Consider the following 15,030-nt stretch of genomic DNA (forward strand, 5'->3'; position numbering starts at 1 on the left):
CAAGCCCTGGATTTTCTGCTAGAGCTGCATTCATTTCAGTTACTTCTGCTGAGAGAGGAGACCAGCGTTCACCAGCAGCTTTCGCACTTTCCAAAGCACCGAATGAGTATGTTCAATTTTGTCCCAGCTTCACGCAAACTACAGTAAACAACAGCTCCAAAGCTTCCTGTGCAAAATTGCCGATCCCCACACTATTCCAACAGCGTTTTCTGTTGTTATCCATTCAAGGGTGTCTGTTAATTTACGCTCGGAGAACGGAGGTGGGCCGGTGCGCACCGCCTGCAAGTCGTCCACCAGCCGCCCGCCCTCAGCCTCCAGGGACCTGGGCGGACACTGCAATCCCGGCAGCCTCTGACCCCGGCGCAGAGACGCTGCGCAGGCGTATAGAATGCAGACCTCGGGCCACGTACTCCGTGCCACGCTGTGCGTAGCACCACGTGCCGCGTGCGCCATGTTCTCCTTGTTCGCCATATTCGGTTTGTTCTCCGGGCTGCGGAGCGTCCTTTTAAGGGCCAGATCAACACTGGCCTTGTTTCTGTGACCAAATACATTTCAAGTTACAATGGGAGTGCCAGAAACAATTTCTTCAAATCCCGTCAGTTCCATGGAAAGAATTAAGGAGTAAACCAGTCACTCATAGCCCCACAGTAAGCCAACTTTTTATTTTCTTGTCAATTCACTCAAAATTGGTTTAAGGTATGGAGAGGGGAAGGGAGGAGAGGATTCTCAGTATTTGTTCTACGTATGAGTGATTGATTCCTAATATGTTTCTTATGATGTGCTTTAAAACACGTCATGGAGTATGTGGTGTGTGTACATGTACAGGAATGAATATGTGTTAATTTTATCGACCCTTAGGAAGGGTTTATTAGTATTTCAGGTACACTAATCAGGACTAACACTCCAGGGAGTGAGTTAGCATTTGAAGGACACTAATGGAAAACTTACATAAGAAGAGCACCGTTTGTAACTCCGATCAATACCAGAAAGTTTTACATTAGCATATAATATGTTAGAAACAATTTTTCTTCAGGGAAATAAGAGGTGTTCAAGATACGTCTACTGGCTAGATACATTGAATGCATACATTCATTGCATTTTCATGAACAGGGTTTAAGAATCTAGTAAACCTCATAGTGTACACTCTTCAAAGTGGAATGTAATTTCGGAATTCCAGTCTGTTCTGTATGCGGTCTTTGTCACTTGATTCTGACTAGAAGTTTAAATTAACCCTGCCCCTAGAAAATTGTCTCCTTTGCCTTGAGTAAACCTTTTATGCAAGTCGCTTGTTGGAGATCTTAAAAGGACAGAGGGCTGAGTTGCATTGAGATTTCAGAGCAACTTGTATGGGTCTGACGGAGGGGGCTGCTTGTTGACAAATATTTGCATGTGTGACAGAATTAGACGCCAGCCATGCTGATTATCTGAAGGAAAGAAATTGCGGTAAAGGAAACTGAAAATATAAAGGCATAGAGTCTGGAGGGAGCTTGATATATTTAAGAAAAAGGAAGAGGGCCATTGAAGACAGAAAGTAGGAGTGCATTTAAAGCCAAGTGGAGAGTTGTGAAGGGAGTTCAGTGGATTGGAGCAGCCAGGTCATATAGGATCTAATTAGCCATGGTGAGGAGTTTAATCTGTTTCTAAGGATAAAAGAAAACCCCATTGGAACACAAATTGCCTGTTAGTTGAATACTGTCAATGTCATGGATTGCAAGCACATTTGCCTAAAAGGCCAGGAGAGATGAAGCAGCCATACTATACAAAACATTAGCTCAAGTTCAATAATAAATGGAAATTGACAACAGATTTAGGGCTTAAGGATACCATAGTGAATGGTGAGGACTTTGGCAAATGAAGATCACGTGCTTCATCTTGTGAACCTATGTCCTGGGTGGTGGTGGTGAAGGGACAGCCTCAAATCAGATCCAGGTGATTGTTGTCATGCTGAAATATGAGTCAAGTATTGCCACATCCTCCGGCTTTCCAAGATAAGCAGTACATCTGAATTGCTGCATTAAATCTAATGTTTAAACGATGGTAGCTAATTAAAAAGAAAAATAAATCAGTATGTGGGATAGACAAATCATGAACTGAAATGGGGCTCTCGGACTACCATAAATAATCTCTGATCTATATAGTGAATGTTTACCTTTCAGTATATATGAAATCTCTCTTGAGCTTACTTTCCTTATAAATTACAGCTTAATTATCCCTACTTTGCAGAAAAAGGAATAAAATCTTTCAAGCTAACCCCAGCAAAATTTAATTTCTACACTCCAACATCTTTTCATTTAGCAAGTATTTGTTGAGTGCCCACCATGTTGTAGGGGTTGAAATATATGAATGAACAAAAGATAAAGATCTCTGCCCCTGTGAACTTTATAGTCCTGGGAGGACATTTAGATTTAAAGGATAAGTGGGAATAGCAGGAAATGAAGAGGTCACAAAGGAGATTGAGGTGGAGAGGTGAAGAAGACAAATGGTAAAGGTAACAAAAAGTGAATTATACAGTATTATGAAGGTCTCGATGCTCTGGAGAAGAGAGAAATAGAGCAGGATGGGGGGGCGTTGGGAGTGCAGATGGTCTTGGAAGGATTTCCACAACATCTCCAATTCCAGAATTCTTAGGATCTGCCTCTGCTCTCATATCTAGAACTTCATTTTATCCTTTCTCAAGTGCCTTCTTCCCCTCAGTTTATAAATGTCCTCAAATGTAGTCAAGTATCTTCTATCGTAAAATAAACAAACAAACAAAAAGCTCCTTTAACCATGCATATTCTTCTTGCTTGTATCTCATCCTTTAAGAAAGGAGCTTTCTAAACTGCTGGTCCCACTTTCTGACATCCTGTTCACTCAACAACCTACTCTGATATGACTTCCACTCCAGTCTCTGTACCAAAACTGTTTATAGATGACCTTTGATTGGCCTCATCCAAACACCAACTTGGTGTTTCTTAAGCTTTAATCTTATTTCACCGTTCCCCAGTCTTTGCCATTGTTAAATATTTACTCTTTCTTGAGGATTCAACTTCTCTTAGCTTCCGAGATATTCTACCAGTGACCTCCCTGCTGCATTTAATTACTCCTCCTTCTGTTTCCTTCGTGTTTTATTTTTCTGCATTTACTACCTTCTTCTTAAATGTTAGCATTCCCGCAAGGTAATTATTACTTCTTTAAGGCTAGGAAGTCCTTCACTAACACAGGCATCAGAACCTCAACATATCCAAAACTATACACTCATTTATTCTCTTTTAATCTTGGTTAACTGGTCTTGGTTAACTGCTTTCAGTATTTGTTTCTGCAAAAAGAAGGTAAAACTTTTGGATCATTTCATCTGCCCTGGGAAACATGTTGCTTATTTTTATTTTCAAATTTTAAAGTTTTTATTTTTTAAAATGATGGTTTATATTCTCATGCAACTGTGAAGATTACATGTGTGAATAGAGAATTTGGGTATAAAAAATTAAACACGTGTTATGAGAAACTTACTAGTTATCATCCATCTGAAAGCATTTGACTTTCAAAATCTGGCATATTGCCTAAATTTATTCTTCAAGAGATTAAGTTTATATTGTCATTTCTGGAAGATTGCATCTGGAATGTCTTTATCAGTTCATCCTAGACTATCTTTTTAAATAAGATTCAGTTTAAATATTAAGCACAGCATTTAAAGAAACTGAGCTTATCTAATCATCAGAGGTTAGGGCAGAAAAAAATTATCATCTGGTTTTCATCTGTTATAAATAGCAAATGTCACCCAATTTACTACTTGTGTAAGGTTGAGAAAGACATCCTTCACCAATTCACTCCCTGCAGCCTTATTTTCAGAAAGTATATTCAACTACATAGCTTCATCACAGATGCACATATACACACACACACAAATTTATAGTTCAAGAGTACTGTTTAACAGTACATTGACATAACATCAGGTGAGAAAATGAACTTTGGCTTTGATTCTGAACTGCTACCCAATCAGAATTAGCATTTATATGTATATAAAATATTATTGGATGGGTTTGTTAGGTCTCCGTAGACAAGAATATCCCAACAAAACATACATACTATGCATATATACTAAAGGAAAATGAATCCATTTCATCTTGAGAGACTAAATATTTATACTTGAAATGTTTTGCTTTTGGTCAGGTGTTGAAATGAAAACCAAATTCAAATGTATAATTTATAAATATAAGTATTAAGAGAGAACATACTATAAGCATGTAAAATGGAATATAAATATAAATTGTTTAAAAATACATGTGCTCTTGGAAGATAATGCTGGGCACAGAGTAAAACAGGAGGTTTATTTACCTAGAAAATAACATTATTCTATCTAAATTTTAGATATGTACTATTTTTCATTTGACTGGTAACAAAGCATATAATTAAGAATACTACCAAATTAAACAGCAATATAGTGATGATTATTGTGATTAAAGGAAATTGCCATCTGGTTATGTTACTCTGAGTACTTTTTTTAATACTTTAAATAGTACTTGCTTTGTGCTGTGTAATGAAAATGAGACTTTATAGAAATATCTATACCTGCTTGCATTTATAAAAAGGCAAAAAAACTAAATGTGAGACAAAATACACAATCCACAAACAATTATGATTGTGGAAGAAATACATGAAACATTTATCTCAAAACTGGCAGATTTTTGAAGTTCCTGAAAAAGGGCTAGCTTTTCCAACTTGGAAATACACACTGGGTAGCAAATGCTCATGCTTATGCTTGGAACAATTTGAGACACCAAAAGACTTATAGTGTTGGTAGCTGGGCCAGTTAAAACTGCAAGTGAAAATTAATGCCTTCCTTTTACTATCCTTTCTAAGCTACTGCTGAGTGGTAGTGGTCTTGAAGGATTTGGCTTTCTATCTACCTACAACTTTAAACAAGAATTTACTACTGATAGTCCTTTCCGTGGTAGTATTTAGTTGTTCTTGTGTTGCGATAATGTAAACAGCTGGGATCTATTTCAGAATTGTCTGGCTCCAGCTGGACATGCCTTTAAAAAAGAAAAAACCCTTTTGTTCAGAGCTGGGTTTTCACTGTAATCACAGAATTTAGTTTACAAAACCAAGACATAAATGGTGTTCCTGCACGGAGCTGGTTTGACTTGGTTGTCTAGAGAGAAGAAACTCCAACTGCTTGTTCTTTCCTTTCCTCTAGCATTTGAGATTGTCTCACTCTATTAAAAAGGCCTAGAGGTCTAGTTCCTAGTGGGATTTTGTTAAGTAGTGTAAGTGAATTTAAATAAGAGATGTTGTGTGCACCAAAGAATGATTCTGACTCATTTAGGTCAAGCGTGTTTATCCCATTCTTGCTACTAGAAACTCTATTAGTGAAATTTTTTGTCTTAGTCTTGATTACATTAAACCAAACATGTAGAGCTAAGGAAAGAACACATTACTAAGGAGCAGAGACAAAGAAATAATCAGTGTAGTTGAAATATCCACAAAACTTTTCAGGGCAAGAGGAATCAAGTGATAAGAAAACTGCCAAACGCTGAGTCAGCCTCACCTGATTGTCAGTCTCTGCGTAGTCATGGGAAATCACTCGTTCCTTGGTTAGAGCCTCACTCTGTGTCCCTGTCACCGTGACTGCTACCCATGAACTCTGATGACCAAGCAGGCAGAAAACACCACCACGGGGCTGCTATGGATGAATCTCAGTAACCCTCCTCCAAACTTCATCAAACTGGTTTCCAGTTTAGAAGTCTATTGAAACTTATGTATGTGGACTAGAAAATTTGTATTGAGTCCATGTTGAGTCCCCTCAGTATATGAATCCCAAAACATGTGTGAAGTATCTGTTTTTAATAGTCTAAAGCATGTTAGAATCTACTGATAGTAAAATCCCTGAGTAGAAAGTGGGAGGTTGTTGATACCACTTTACTTGTTATCCCAATAAAGCACACGGAGTAAATGTTCAAGGCAGTTGCCTAAGAGATCTATCTGTAAAGTTTTAAATCTTCTGTGCAGTGTCAGTTTACAATCAGAGAATGCATGTTGATTTTTAAAGTTTCAAAATAAAAGTTAGGGGGAAACCTGCACAAAGTTAAAAACAGTTGTCATTTTTTTTTTTTGCGGTACGCGGGCCTCTCACTGTTGTGGCCTCTCCCGTTGTGGAGCACAGGCTCCGGACGCACAGGCTCAGCGGCCATGGCTCACGGGCCCAGCCGCTCCGCGGCACCTGGGATCCTCCCGGACCAGGGCACGAACCCGTGTCCCCTGCATCGGCAGGCGGACTCTCAACCACTGCGTCACCAGGGAAACCCTGGACCAGGTCATTTTAATGGCGAAGTTTGCAGCAGCAGGTGATTGCCATCGCTCCATTTCCTAGTCTATGGTTTCCCTATGGGAGCTCACTAAATAGTACCTTTGTGTAGCTTATAAATTGTAAGTATTTCTAATTTTGAGCAACAAGGAAAAATATCTACTATTGTAAACTGTGGACGTGTGCCATGATTGATAAATCCACTTCTCATTCTCATTCATTCATTCAGCAAGTACTCATGTAGTATGCTAAGTGCTAAATAGTCTGCTAGGCTCTGGGGATCCAGTACTGACCAACATAGACATGATCACTGTTTCATGACGTTTATAGTTATTGAGTTCATTAATTAACTCAATAGATATTTCCTCAGTGCTGCTGTATGCCAGACATTCTTCTGTAATGAAATATGCAAGTAAACAAAAAAGAAAAAAATCCTGACCTTGGGGAGCTTCTTCTTAGTGGGAAAATCCAGATAATAAGCACCAAACATGATAAATAAGTAAGTGATAAAATACGCTAGGAAGATAAAAGTATCATGTGGAAGTATAGAGGAGGGGAAGGGAGCAGGAGTTCAGTCTGAGTGGTGGTAATTTAAATACAGTGGTCCACTTAAGAAGCTGACACATTTGAGAAAAGACATGAAGGAACTAGGGAGTTGACCATGCAGACATCTAGAGGAAGAAAGTACTAGGGCAGTGGGAACAGAAAGTACAAAGGCCATAAGGTAAAGGGATGGCTGGCATTTTCAGGGAACAAAAAAAGAAGCCATTGTGCTTCAAACAGAATGAGCTAGTGGGAGAGTAGCAGGTAGAAAGATCAGAGAGGTAACAGGGATCCAGATTCTGAGCCTTGTAGTCCTTATAAGGACTCTAAAGAGTCACTCTTGTTGATGTATTAAGAATATACTGTAGTGTACAAAAGTAAGCAGACCCATTAAGAGATAATTGCAGTAATCCAGGCGCAGAATACTGATAGCTCAAACAAGAGTGATGACAGTAGGGGTTGTGAGAGGTGGTTAAATATCTTTTGAGAGTAGAACCAATGGGATTCCCTGATAGATTGATTATCAAATGTGAGCGTTAAAAAGAAGTCAAGGAATACTAAAGTTTTTGGTCTAAGCAACTGGAAGAATGGAGGTATCTTAAACTGAGAGGAAGAAGATTGCAGGAGAAGCATGTTTTTTTCCTTTAGTGAGGAAGTTAGTAGGGGACAGGAGACAATCATGGTTTTTGTAAGGGACATGTTAAGTTCAAGATGTCTGTTACATACCCAAGGGAATATCCTTTATATTTCCAAGGTAGTTTGATATGTGAATATGGAATTTAAAGGCTATAAATTTGGAAATCATTTGTACGTAAAGGTATATGGAACCACTAGACTGGATGAAATTACCAAGGGGGCGAATATGGTTAGAGACGAGGACCCAGACTAATCCCTGGGTCACATCACTATTGAGAGGTCTGAGTGGGGAGGATGAAAAAACAAGAGGAACAGAGAAGGAGCAACCAGTGAGGTAGGAGGAAACCTGGGAGGTGTGGTGCACAGGGGCCAAGGAAAGAAAGTACACCATGGAGGAGAAAGTGATCAACTGTGTCAAGTCCTGCCAAGTAAATGGTGTGGCAAGATTCCATCACAAGATTTAGCATAGTAAGGGAAAGACAAAAAAAAAATCATTAAAAATATGATTAAAGTCATGAAAGACCATTTTTAAGAGACCGTCTTAGTGATACGTATAAACGTTTCTTTTCCCACACTCTCATAAAGTGTGAATATTACCTTTCCAGAGAGAATTTTAAATGTATAGGTTGTTTTATTTTTCTCCAATTATGAAAGAGCTTTTCTTTTTGTTTGGGGGCACTAATATTTTTCTACAAAGTGTTCACATCTTTATTTTTCTTTTAAAGTATTAGCATGATTTTTCCTTGATTAAGAGAGCTCTTGATATAATGATGATAACATTTTGTCTGCCATGTTTTCCAGTCTGCAATTTATCTTTCAATAACGTCTTGGCTCTCAGAAGTTTTTAAAAATTTATTTCTATAGTACTCTTTTACTTTTTTTCTTTGTAACTTCTTAACTTTTCATTTATGTCTTAGATGTATTTTGTAAATATATTTATATTTCCAGACTCAATATTTCATATGTATCCATCGAATCCATGTATCCACATTGTTTTCTAGGTTATTTTACACTATCATTTAAATTTTTTATTCTATGATCTACCTAGGGTTTATTTTTTTATTTTTCTTTAACATCTTTATTGGAGTATAATTGCTTTACAATGGTATGTTAGTTTCTGCTTTATAACAAACTGAATCAGTTATACATATACACATGTTCCCATATCTCTTCCCTCTTGCATCTCCCTCCCTCCCACCCTCCCTATCCTACCCCTCTAGGTAGTCACAAAGCACCAAGCTGATCTCCCTGTGCTATGCGGCTGCTTCCCACTAGCTATCTGTTTTACGTTTGATAGTGTATATATGTCCATGCCTCTCTCTCACTTTGTCACAGCTTACCCTTCCCCCTCCCCATATCCTCAAGTCCATTCTCTAGTAAGTCTGTGTCTTTATTCCCATCTTACCCCTAGGTTCTTCATGACCTTTTATTTTTTTTTTCTTAGATTCCATATATATGTGTTAGCATATGGTATTTGTTTTTCTCTTTCTGACTTAGTTCACTCTGTATGACAGACTCTAGGTCCATCCACCTCACTACAAATACTCAATTTCGTTTCTTTTTATGGCTGAGTAATACTCCATTGTATATATGTGCCACATCTTCTTTATCCATTCATCTGATGATGGACACTTAGGTTGCTTCCATGTCCTGGCTATTGTAAATAGAGCTGCAATGAACATTGTGGTACATGACTCTTTTTGAATTATAGTTTTCTCAGGGTATATGCCCAGTAGTGGGATTACTGGGTTGTATGGTAGTTCTACTTTTAGTTTTTTAAGGAACCTCCATACTGTTCTCCATAGTGGCTGTATCAATTTACATTTCCACCAACAGTGCAAGAGTGTTCCCTTTTCTCCACACTAGGGTTTATTTTTAATGTATTTATCAATACACATTCATTTGACCAAAACACTAAAATATACTGGAGGGCAAAATAGACCAAACATGCATGTTATGTGATCAGCTCTCTTATCTGTCCCTTCTCTGTTTTGAAACAGTTTCCCTTCAGGCATGTTGCAGTGTAGTTTTTCATTGAAGAAACACCAAATATTTGAACTTCAACAAATATAACTGAGGTCTATTCTGTCATACAGTCAAAGGAGACAGTTGCCTTAGGCAGCAAAAACATTCCACACAGCAGATTCTTTAGGGATTGTTTTTAGTGTGAGAAGCTAGAGGCAATAAAATACAAGGCATTTCCCATTTTGTCTGAAGTGATTAAACTAGAATTTAAATACTTCTTAGAAGTATCATCTTTGGCACCTATATTCATGTTTATATTCCAATGGGGGCTGGAGGAATATAAAGCTACATAAAATACTGATGAACATGTTAGGAAACAATTTAGTAGCTATCCATTTCCTACAATTAAAGGATAAATATTCAGAACGTGTTACTTTTATTGGAAAGAGTTGTGTGTGTTTGTGTGCATGGAGATGAAAGTGTGTGTAAGAGAAAGCTTGCAAAATGGATAAGAAAAAATTAATTTTACCTCTAATTATTCATCTCTGTCAATTAGAAGGCTCAAACCAAAAGCAAGCAATTGGAAATATGAAAATTCAATCTTTTATAATTTGATTTTTCCCAGACTTTAGCAATCTGAGGAATTAATGAGATCTTAAAATCAGTAATATTTCAAATCTCTTTTCACTCTTGGACCCACTTAAGGCCTCTTTAAAAATCCACCCTGCCCTGGGCCTGCCCCAAGGTGTTCAGGTCTTTGTTAGGATGTAGTATGTAGCAGTATGCACAAAGGAATGTATTCCAGTCAGGCTGTCTTATTTCTGTCCCTCCAGGTACCGTAGTCTCCCACTGGGTGTCACCAGACTCCACTCAGTGCTTCAGTTTCCCATCTGGTACAGCTTTGCTCCATAAAATATGTCAACTAGGGTCCTCCTGACACCAAGGCAGAGGGAGATCTGGGATAAAGCAGGATAGAATGTGCTTTCTGCCCTCCTGCTGCAGTTGATTAGAGGAGTTCCCTAGTAATATTGCTTAGGCCTTCAATGTCCAACAGTGCCTTTACTAAAACAAATCGTTCAGTCTCTTAGTTTCTCTTAGTCTCCCTAATGTTTCTATAGCTAGCATAGTCAGCATATATTCAGCACTTATTGAGCCCATATTCTTCTAGGGCTTAGACATGGGCCAATAAAGACAGAGCAGAAAACAGTGTGAGTTACCAAATGTACCCTGTGCTCAGAATCAGGCCTTCTCACTCATTAAGACTCTCTTCCCAGGTCCAGCTGAAACTCACAGAGTCTGGTCCTTTTGTCCTTTAGAACAACTTTCCAACAGTGATTTCTATGCTAAACACATGTAAAGATGCTTTAGAGACAATGTTTCATGATTTTGTCAGACATAATCTGAGTCTTTCTCAAAAACCAGGTGAGATCTTTGCTACAAAATATTTTCTTAACTGTACCCTGTCTGATCACCTTTCTAAGTTCTATCACTTTAAAGGCAAATGACTTACTTCCAGCATCACATGCATGTATTTATCTGTAGCTTTATGTATCTGTAGCATGTATCTTGCATGGAATTCCTAACCAGTTCATAAGCTTCTTATGAACAAAAAATGTCTTTGTGTCTCCTTATGGGATACAGAACGGTAGGTAAAGGGCAATATATAACCCTGAGTAAATCTCAATACTTTGGGATCTACTTTGTCAAAGTAATAGCTACTAGGGAAAAAAAAAGACATTTTAAAAAAAGAATGTGTGTGTATATTGTTAGAACTTTTGGGTATTTATTTTCCCATTAAATGTAAAGTTTCTGCATATGAGGCTTCTCTCCCAGCCATCTATGACTTAATATGTGGGATATTGGTAATATGCAGAATAAAATATGTAGCCATAGTGAAATGGACATGACCTTACACAGGATATGAGGTGTATTTAAAGAGTTTTCTGAGTGGCATTTCAACCACACACATTAGACTCAGTTAATATAATTGCTGCTAAGTGCAGTTTTTATTGATAGCACAATATGTTTAAAGGAAGCCATTCAGAAGTCATGAAACCTCACCACTATATTAACGCTGCAAGTTGTATCTCAGAATTAAGGCTTAACTGAGTGACCATTTTCATGGGGTCCAAAACTCTTCAGAATCTCAACATTCAATAGTTGCTGAATATATGCTGATTATTCTAGCATTAGAAATGTAAGAATTTCAAGTTTCTATCACAGTGCTCTAATGCTTTCTGTCCAGATACCTTGTATAACCTCTGCACCATAATGGAATGCATCATCTGTTTTGTTCTTTTGGGTTTTTTTTTTCTTTTTAAATAGCCAGACGTTCAATTTTACTTTATTTTATTTTTAAAATTTTTATGGGAGTATAGTTGCTTTACAATGTTGCATTAGTTTCTGCTGTACAGCAAAGTGAATCAGCTATACAAATACATATATTCCCTCTTTTTTGGATTTCCTTCCCATTTAGGTCACCAAAGACCACTGAGTTGAGTTCCCTGAGTTATACAGTAGGTTCTCATTAGTTATCTATTTTATACATAGTATCAATGGTGTTTATATGTCACTCGCAATCACCCAATTCATCCTAACCCTCCTTGCCCCCCTTGGTATCCATATGTTTGCTCTCTACGTCTGTGTCTCTATTTCTGCTTTGTAAATAAGGTCGTTTATACCAATTTTTTCAGATTCCACATGTATGTGTTAATATATGATATTTGTTTTTCTCTTTCTGACTTACTTCACTCTGTATGACATTCTCTAGGTCCATCCACGTCTCTACAAACGACCCAATTTCATTCCATTATATATATGTACCACATCTTCTTTATCCATTCATCTGTCAATGGGCATTTAGGTTGCGTCTATGACCTGGCTATTGTAAATAGTGCTACAGTAAACATTGGGGTGCATGTGTCTTTTTGAATTATGTTTTTTTCTGAGTATATGCCCAGTAGTGGGATTTCTGGTCACATGGTAGTTCTATTTTTAATTTTTTAAGGAGCCTCTATAATGTTTTCCATAGTGGGCATACCAATTTACATTCCCACCAGCAGTGCAAGAGGGTTCCCTTTTCTCCACACCCTCTCCAGCATTTGTTGTTTGTAGATTTTGTGATGATGGCCATTCTGACCGGTGTGAGGTGATAACCTCATTGTAGTTTTGATTTGCATTTCTCTAATAATTAGTGATATTGAGCATCTTTTCATGTGTTTGTTGACCATCTGTATGTCTGTTTTGGAGAAATGTCTATTTAGGTCTTCTGCCCATTTTTTGATTGGGATTTTAAAAAAAATATTGAGCTGCATGAGCTGTTTGTATATTTTGGAGATTAACCCTTTGTCAGTTGCTTCATTTGAAAATATTTTCTCCTATTCTGAGGGTTGTCTTTTTGTTTTGTTTATGGTTTCCTTTTCTGTGGAAAAGATTTTAAGTTTAGGTCCCATTTGTTAATTTTTTTAATTTTCATTACTTTAGGAGGTGGATCAAAAAAGATCTTGCTGTGATTTATGTCAAAGAGTGTTCTTGCTATGTTTTCATCTAAGAGCTTTATAGTGTCTGGCCTCACATTCAGGTCTCTAATCCATTTTCAGTTTATTTTTGTGTATGGTGTTAGGGAGTGTTCTAATTGCATTCTTTTACATATAGCTGTCCAGTTTCCCAGTACCGCTTATTGAAGCGGCTGTATTTCCTCCATTGTATATTCTTGCCTCCTTTGTCATAGATTAGGTGACCATAGGTGCTTGGGTTAATCTCTGGGCTTTTATCCTGTTCCATTGATGTATATTTCTGTTTTTGTGCCAGTACCATACTGTCTTGATTACTGTAGCTGTGTAGTATAGTCTGCAGTAAGGGAGCCTGACTACTCCAGCTCAGTTTTTCTTTCTCAAGCCTGCTTTGGCTATTCGGGGTCTTTTGTGTTTCCATACACATTGTGAAATTTTCTGTTCTAGTTCTGTGAAAAATGCCCTTGGTAATTTGATAGAGATTGCATTGAATCTGTAGATTGCTTTGGATAGTATAGTCATTTCCACAATATTGATTCTTCCAATCCAGGAACATGGTATATCTTCCCATCTGTTTGTTTCATCTTTAATTTCTTTCATCAGTGTCTTATAGTTTTCTGCATAGAGGTCTTTTGTCTCCCTCGGTAGGTTTATTCCTAGGTATTTTTAAAATTTATTTTATTTTTTGTTTTTGCTGTATGCGGGCCTCTCACTGTTGTGGCCTCTCCTGTTGCGGAGCACAGGCTCTGGACGTGCAGGCCCAGCGGCCATGGCTCATGGGCCCAGCCGCTCCGCGGCATGTGGGATCCTCCCGGACCGGAGCATGAACCCGCGTCCCCTGCATCGGCAGGCAGACTCCCAACCACTGCGCCACCAGGGAAGCCCTATTCCTAGGTGTTTTATTCTTTTTGTTGCAATGGTAAATGGGAGTGTTTCCTTAATTTCTCTTTCAAATTTTTCATCATTAGTGTATAGGAATGCAAGAGATTTCTGTGCATTAATTTTGTATCATGCTACTTTACCAAATTCATTGATTAGCTCTAGTCGTTTTCTCGTGGCATCTTTAGGATTCTCTATGTATAGTATCATGTCATCTGCAAACAGTGACAGTGTTACTTCTTTTCCAGCTTGTATTCCTTTTATTTCTTTTTCTTCTCTGATTGCTGTGGCTAGGACTTCCAAAACTTTGTTGAATAATAGTGGTGAGAGTGGACATCCTTGTCTTATTCCTGATCTTAGAGGAAATGCTTTCAGTTTTTCACCATTGAGAATGATGTTTGCTATGGGTTTGTCATATATGGGCTTTATTATGTTGAGGTAGGTTCCCTCTATGCCCACTTTCTGGAGTATTTTTATCATAAATGGGTGTTGAATTTTGTCAAAAGGTTTTTTCTGCATCTACTGAGATGACCATATGGTTTTTCTTCTTCAGTTTGTTAATATGGTTTATCACATTGATTGATTTGCGTATATTGGAGAATCCTTGCATCCCTGGGATAAATCCCACTTGTTCATGGTGTATGATCCTTTTAATGTGTTGTTGGAATCTGTTTGCTAGTATTTTGTTGAGGATTTTTGCATCTATCTTTATCAGTGATATTGGTCTGTAATTTTCTTTTTTTGTAGTAGCTTTGTCTGGTTTTCGTATCAGGGTGATCGTGGCCTCATAGAATGAGTCTGGGAGTGTTCCCTCCTCTGCAATTTTTTGTAAGAGTTTGAGAAGGATGGGTGTTAGCTCTTCTCTAAATGTTTGATAGAATTCACCTGTGAAGCCATCTGGTCTTGGACTTTTGTTTGCTGTAAGATTTTTAATCACAGTTTCAATTTCATTAGCTGTGATTTGTCTGTTCGTATTTTCTGTTTCTTCCTGGTTCAGTCTTGGAAGCTTATACCTTTCTAAGTATTTGTCCATTTCTTCCAGGTTGTCCATTTTATTGGCATTGAGTTACTTGTAGTAGTCTCTTGAGATGCTTTGTATTTCTGTGGTGTCTGTTGTAACTTCTCCTTTTCTATTTCTAATTTTACTGATTTGAGTCCTCTTTTTTTCTTGATGAGTCTGGCTAAAAGTTTATCAGTTTTGTTTACCTTCTC

At 37.8% G+C, this 15,030-nt stretch overlaps 1 protein-coding gene across 4 annotated transcripts in view; it reads right to left on the reverse strand.

Annotated features, from left to right (window-relative positions):
* The window catches only part of PPP1R1C (protein phosphatase 1 regulatory inhibitor subunit 1C), a 133,361-nt gene that overhangs the window by 24,574 nt on the left and 93,757 nt on the right, over window positions 1-15,030 (reverse strand). The window contains exon 5 of one of the 4 annotated variants that reach the window (XM_060152519.1): window positions 2,380-2,728. The exons of the other annotated variants lie outside the window; for them this stretch is intronic. Within the exon in view, the coding sequence (XP_060008502.1) occupies window positions 2,708-2,728 (21 nt within the window). The 3' untranslated portion in view covers window positions 2,380-2,707. Of the gene's footprint in view, window positions 1-2,379; window positions 2,729-15,030 lie in introns of those variants that run through there. 4 annotated transcript variants of the gene reach the window in all.

This window comes from Lagenorhynchus albirostris, chromosome 6, assembly GCF_949774975.1.
Source record: "Lagenorhynchus albirostris chromosome 6, mLagAlb1.1, whole genome shotgun sequence".
Taxonomy (NCBI): Eukaryota; Metazoa; Chordata; class Mammalia; order Artiodactyla; family Delphinidae; genus Lagenorhynchus; species Lagenorhynchus albirostris.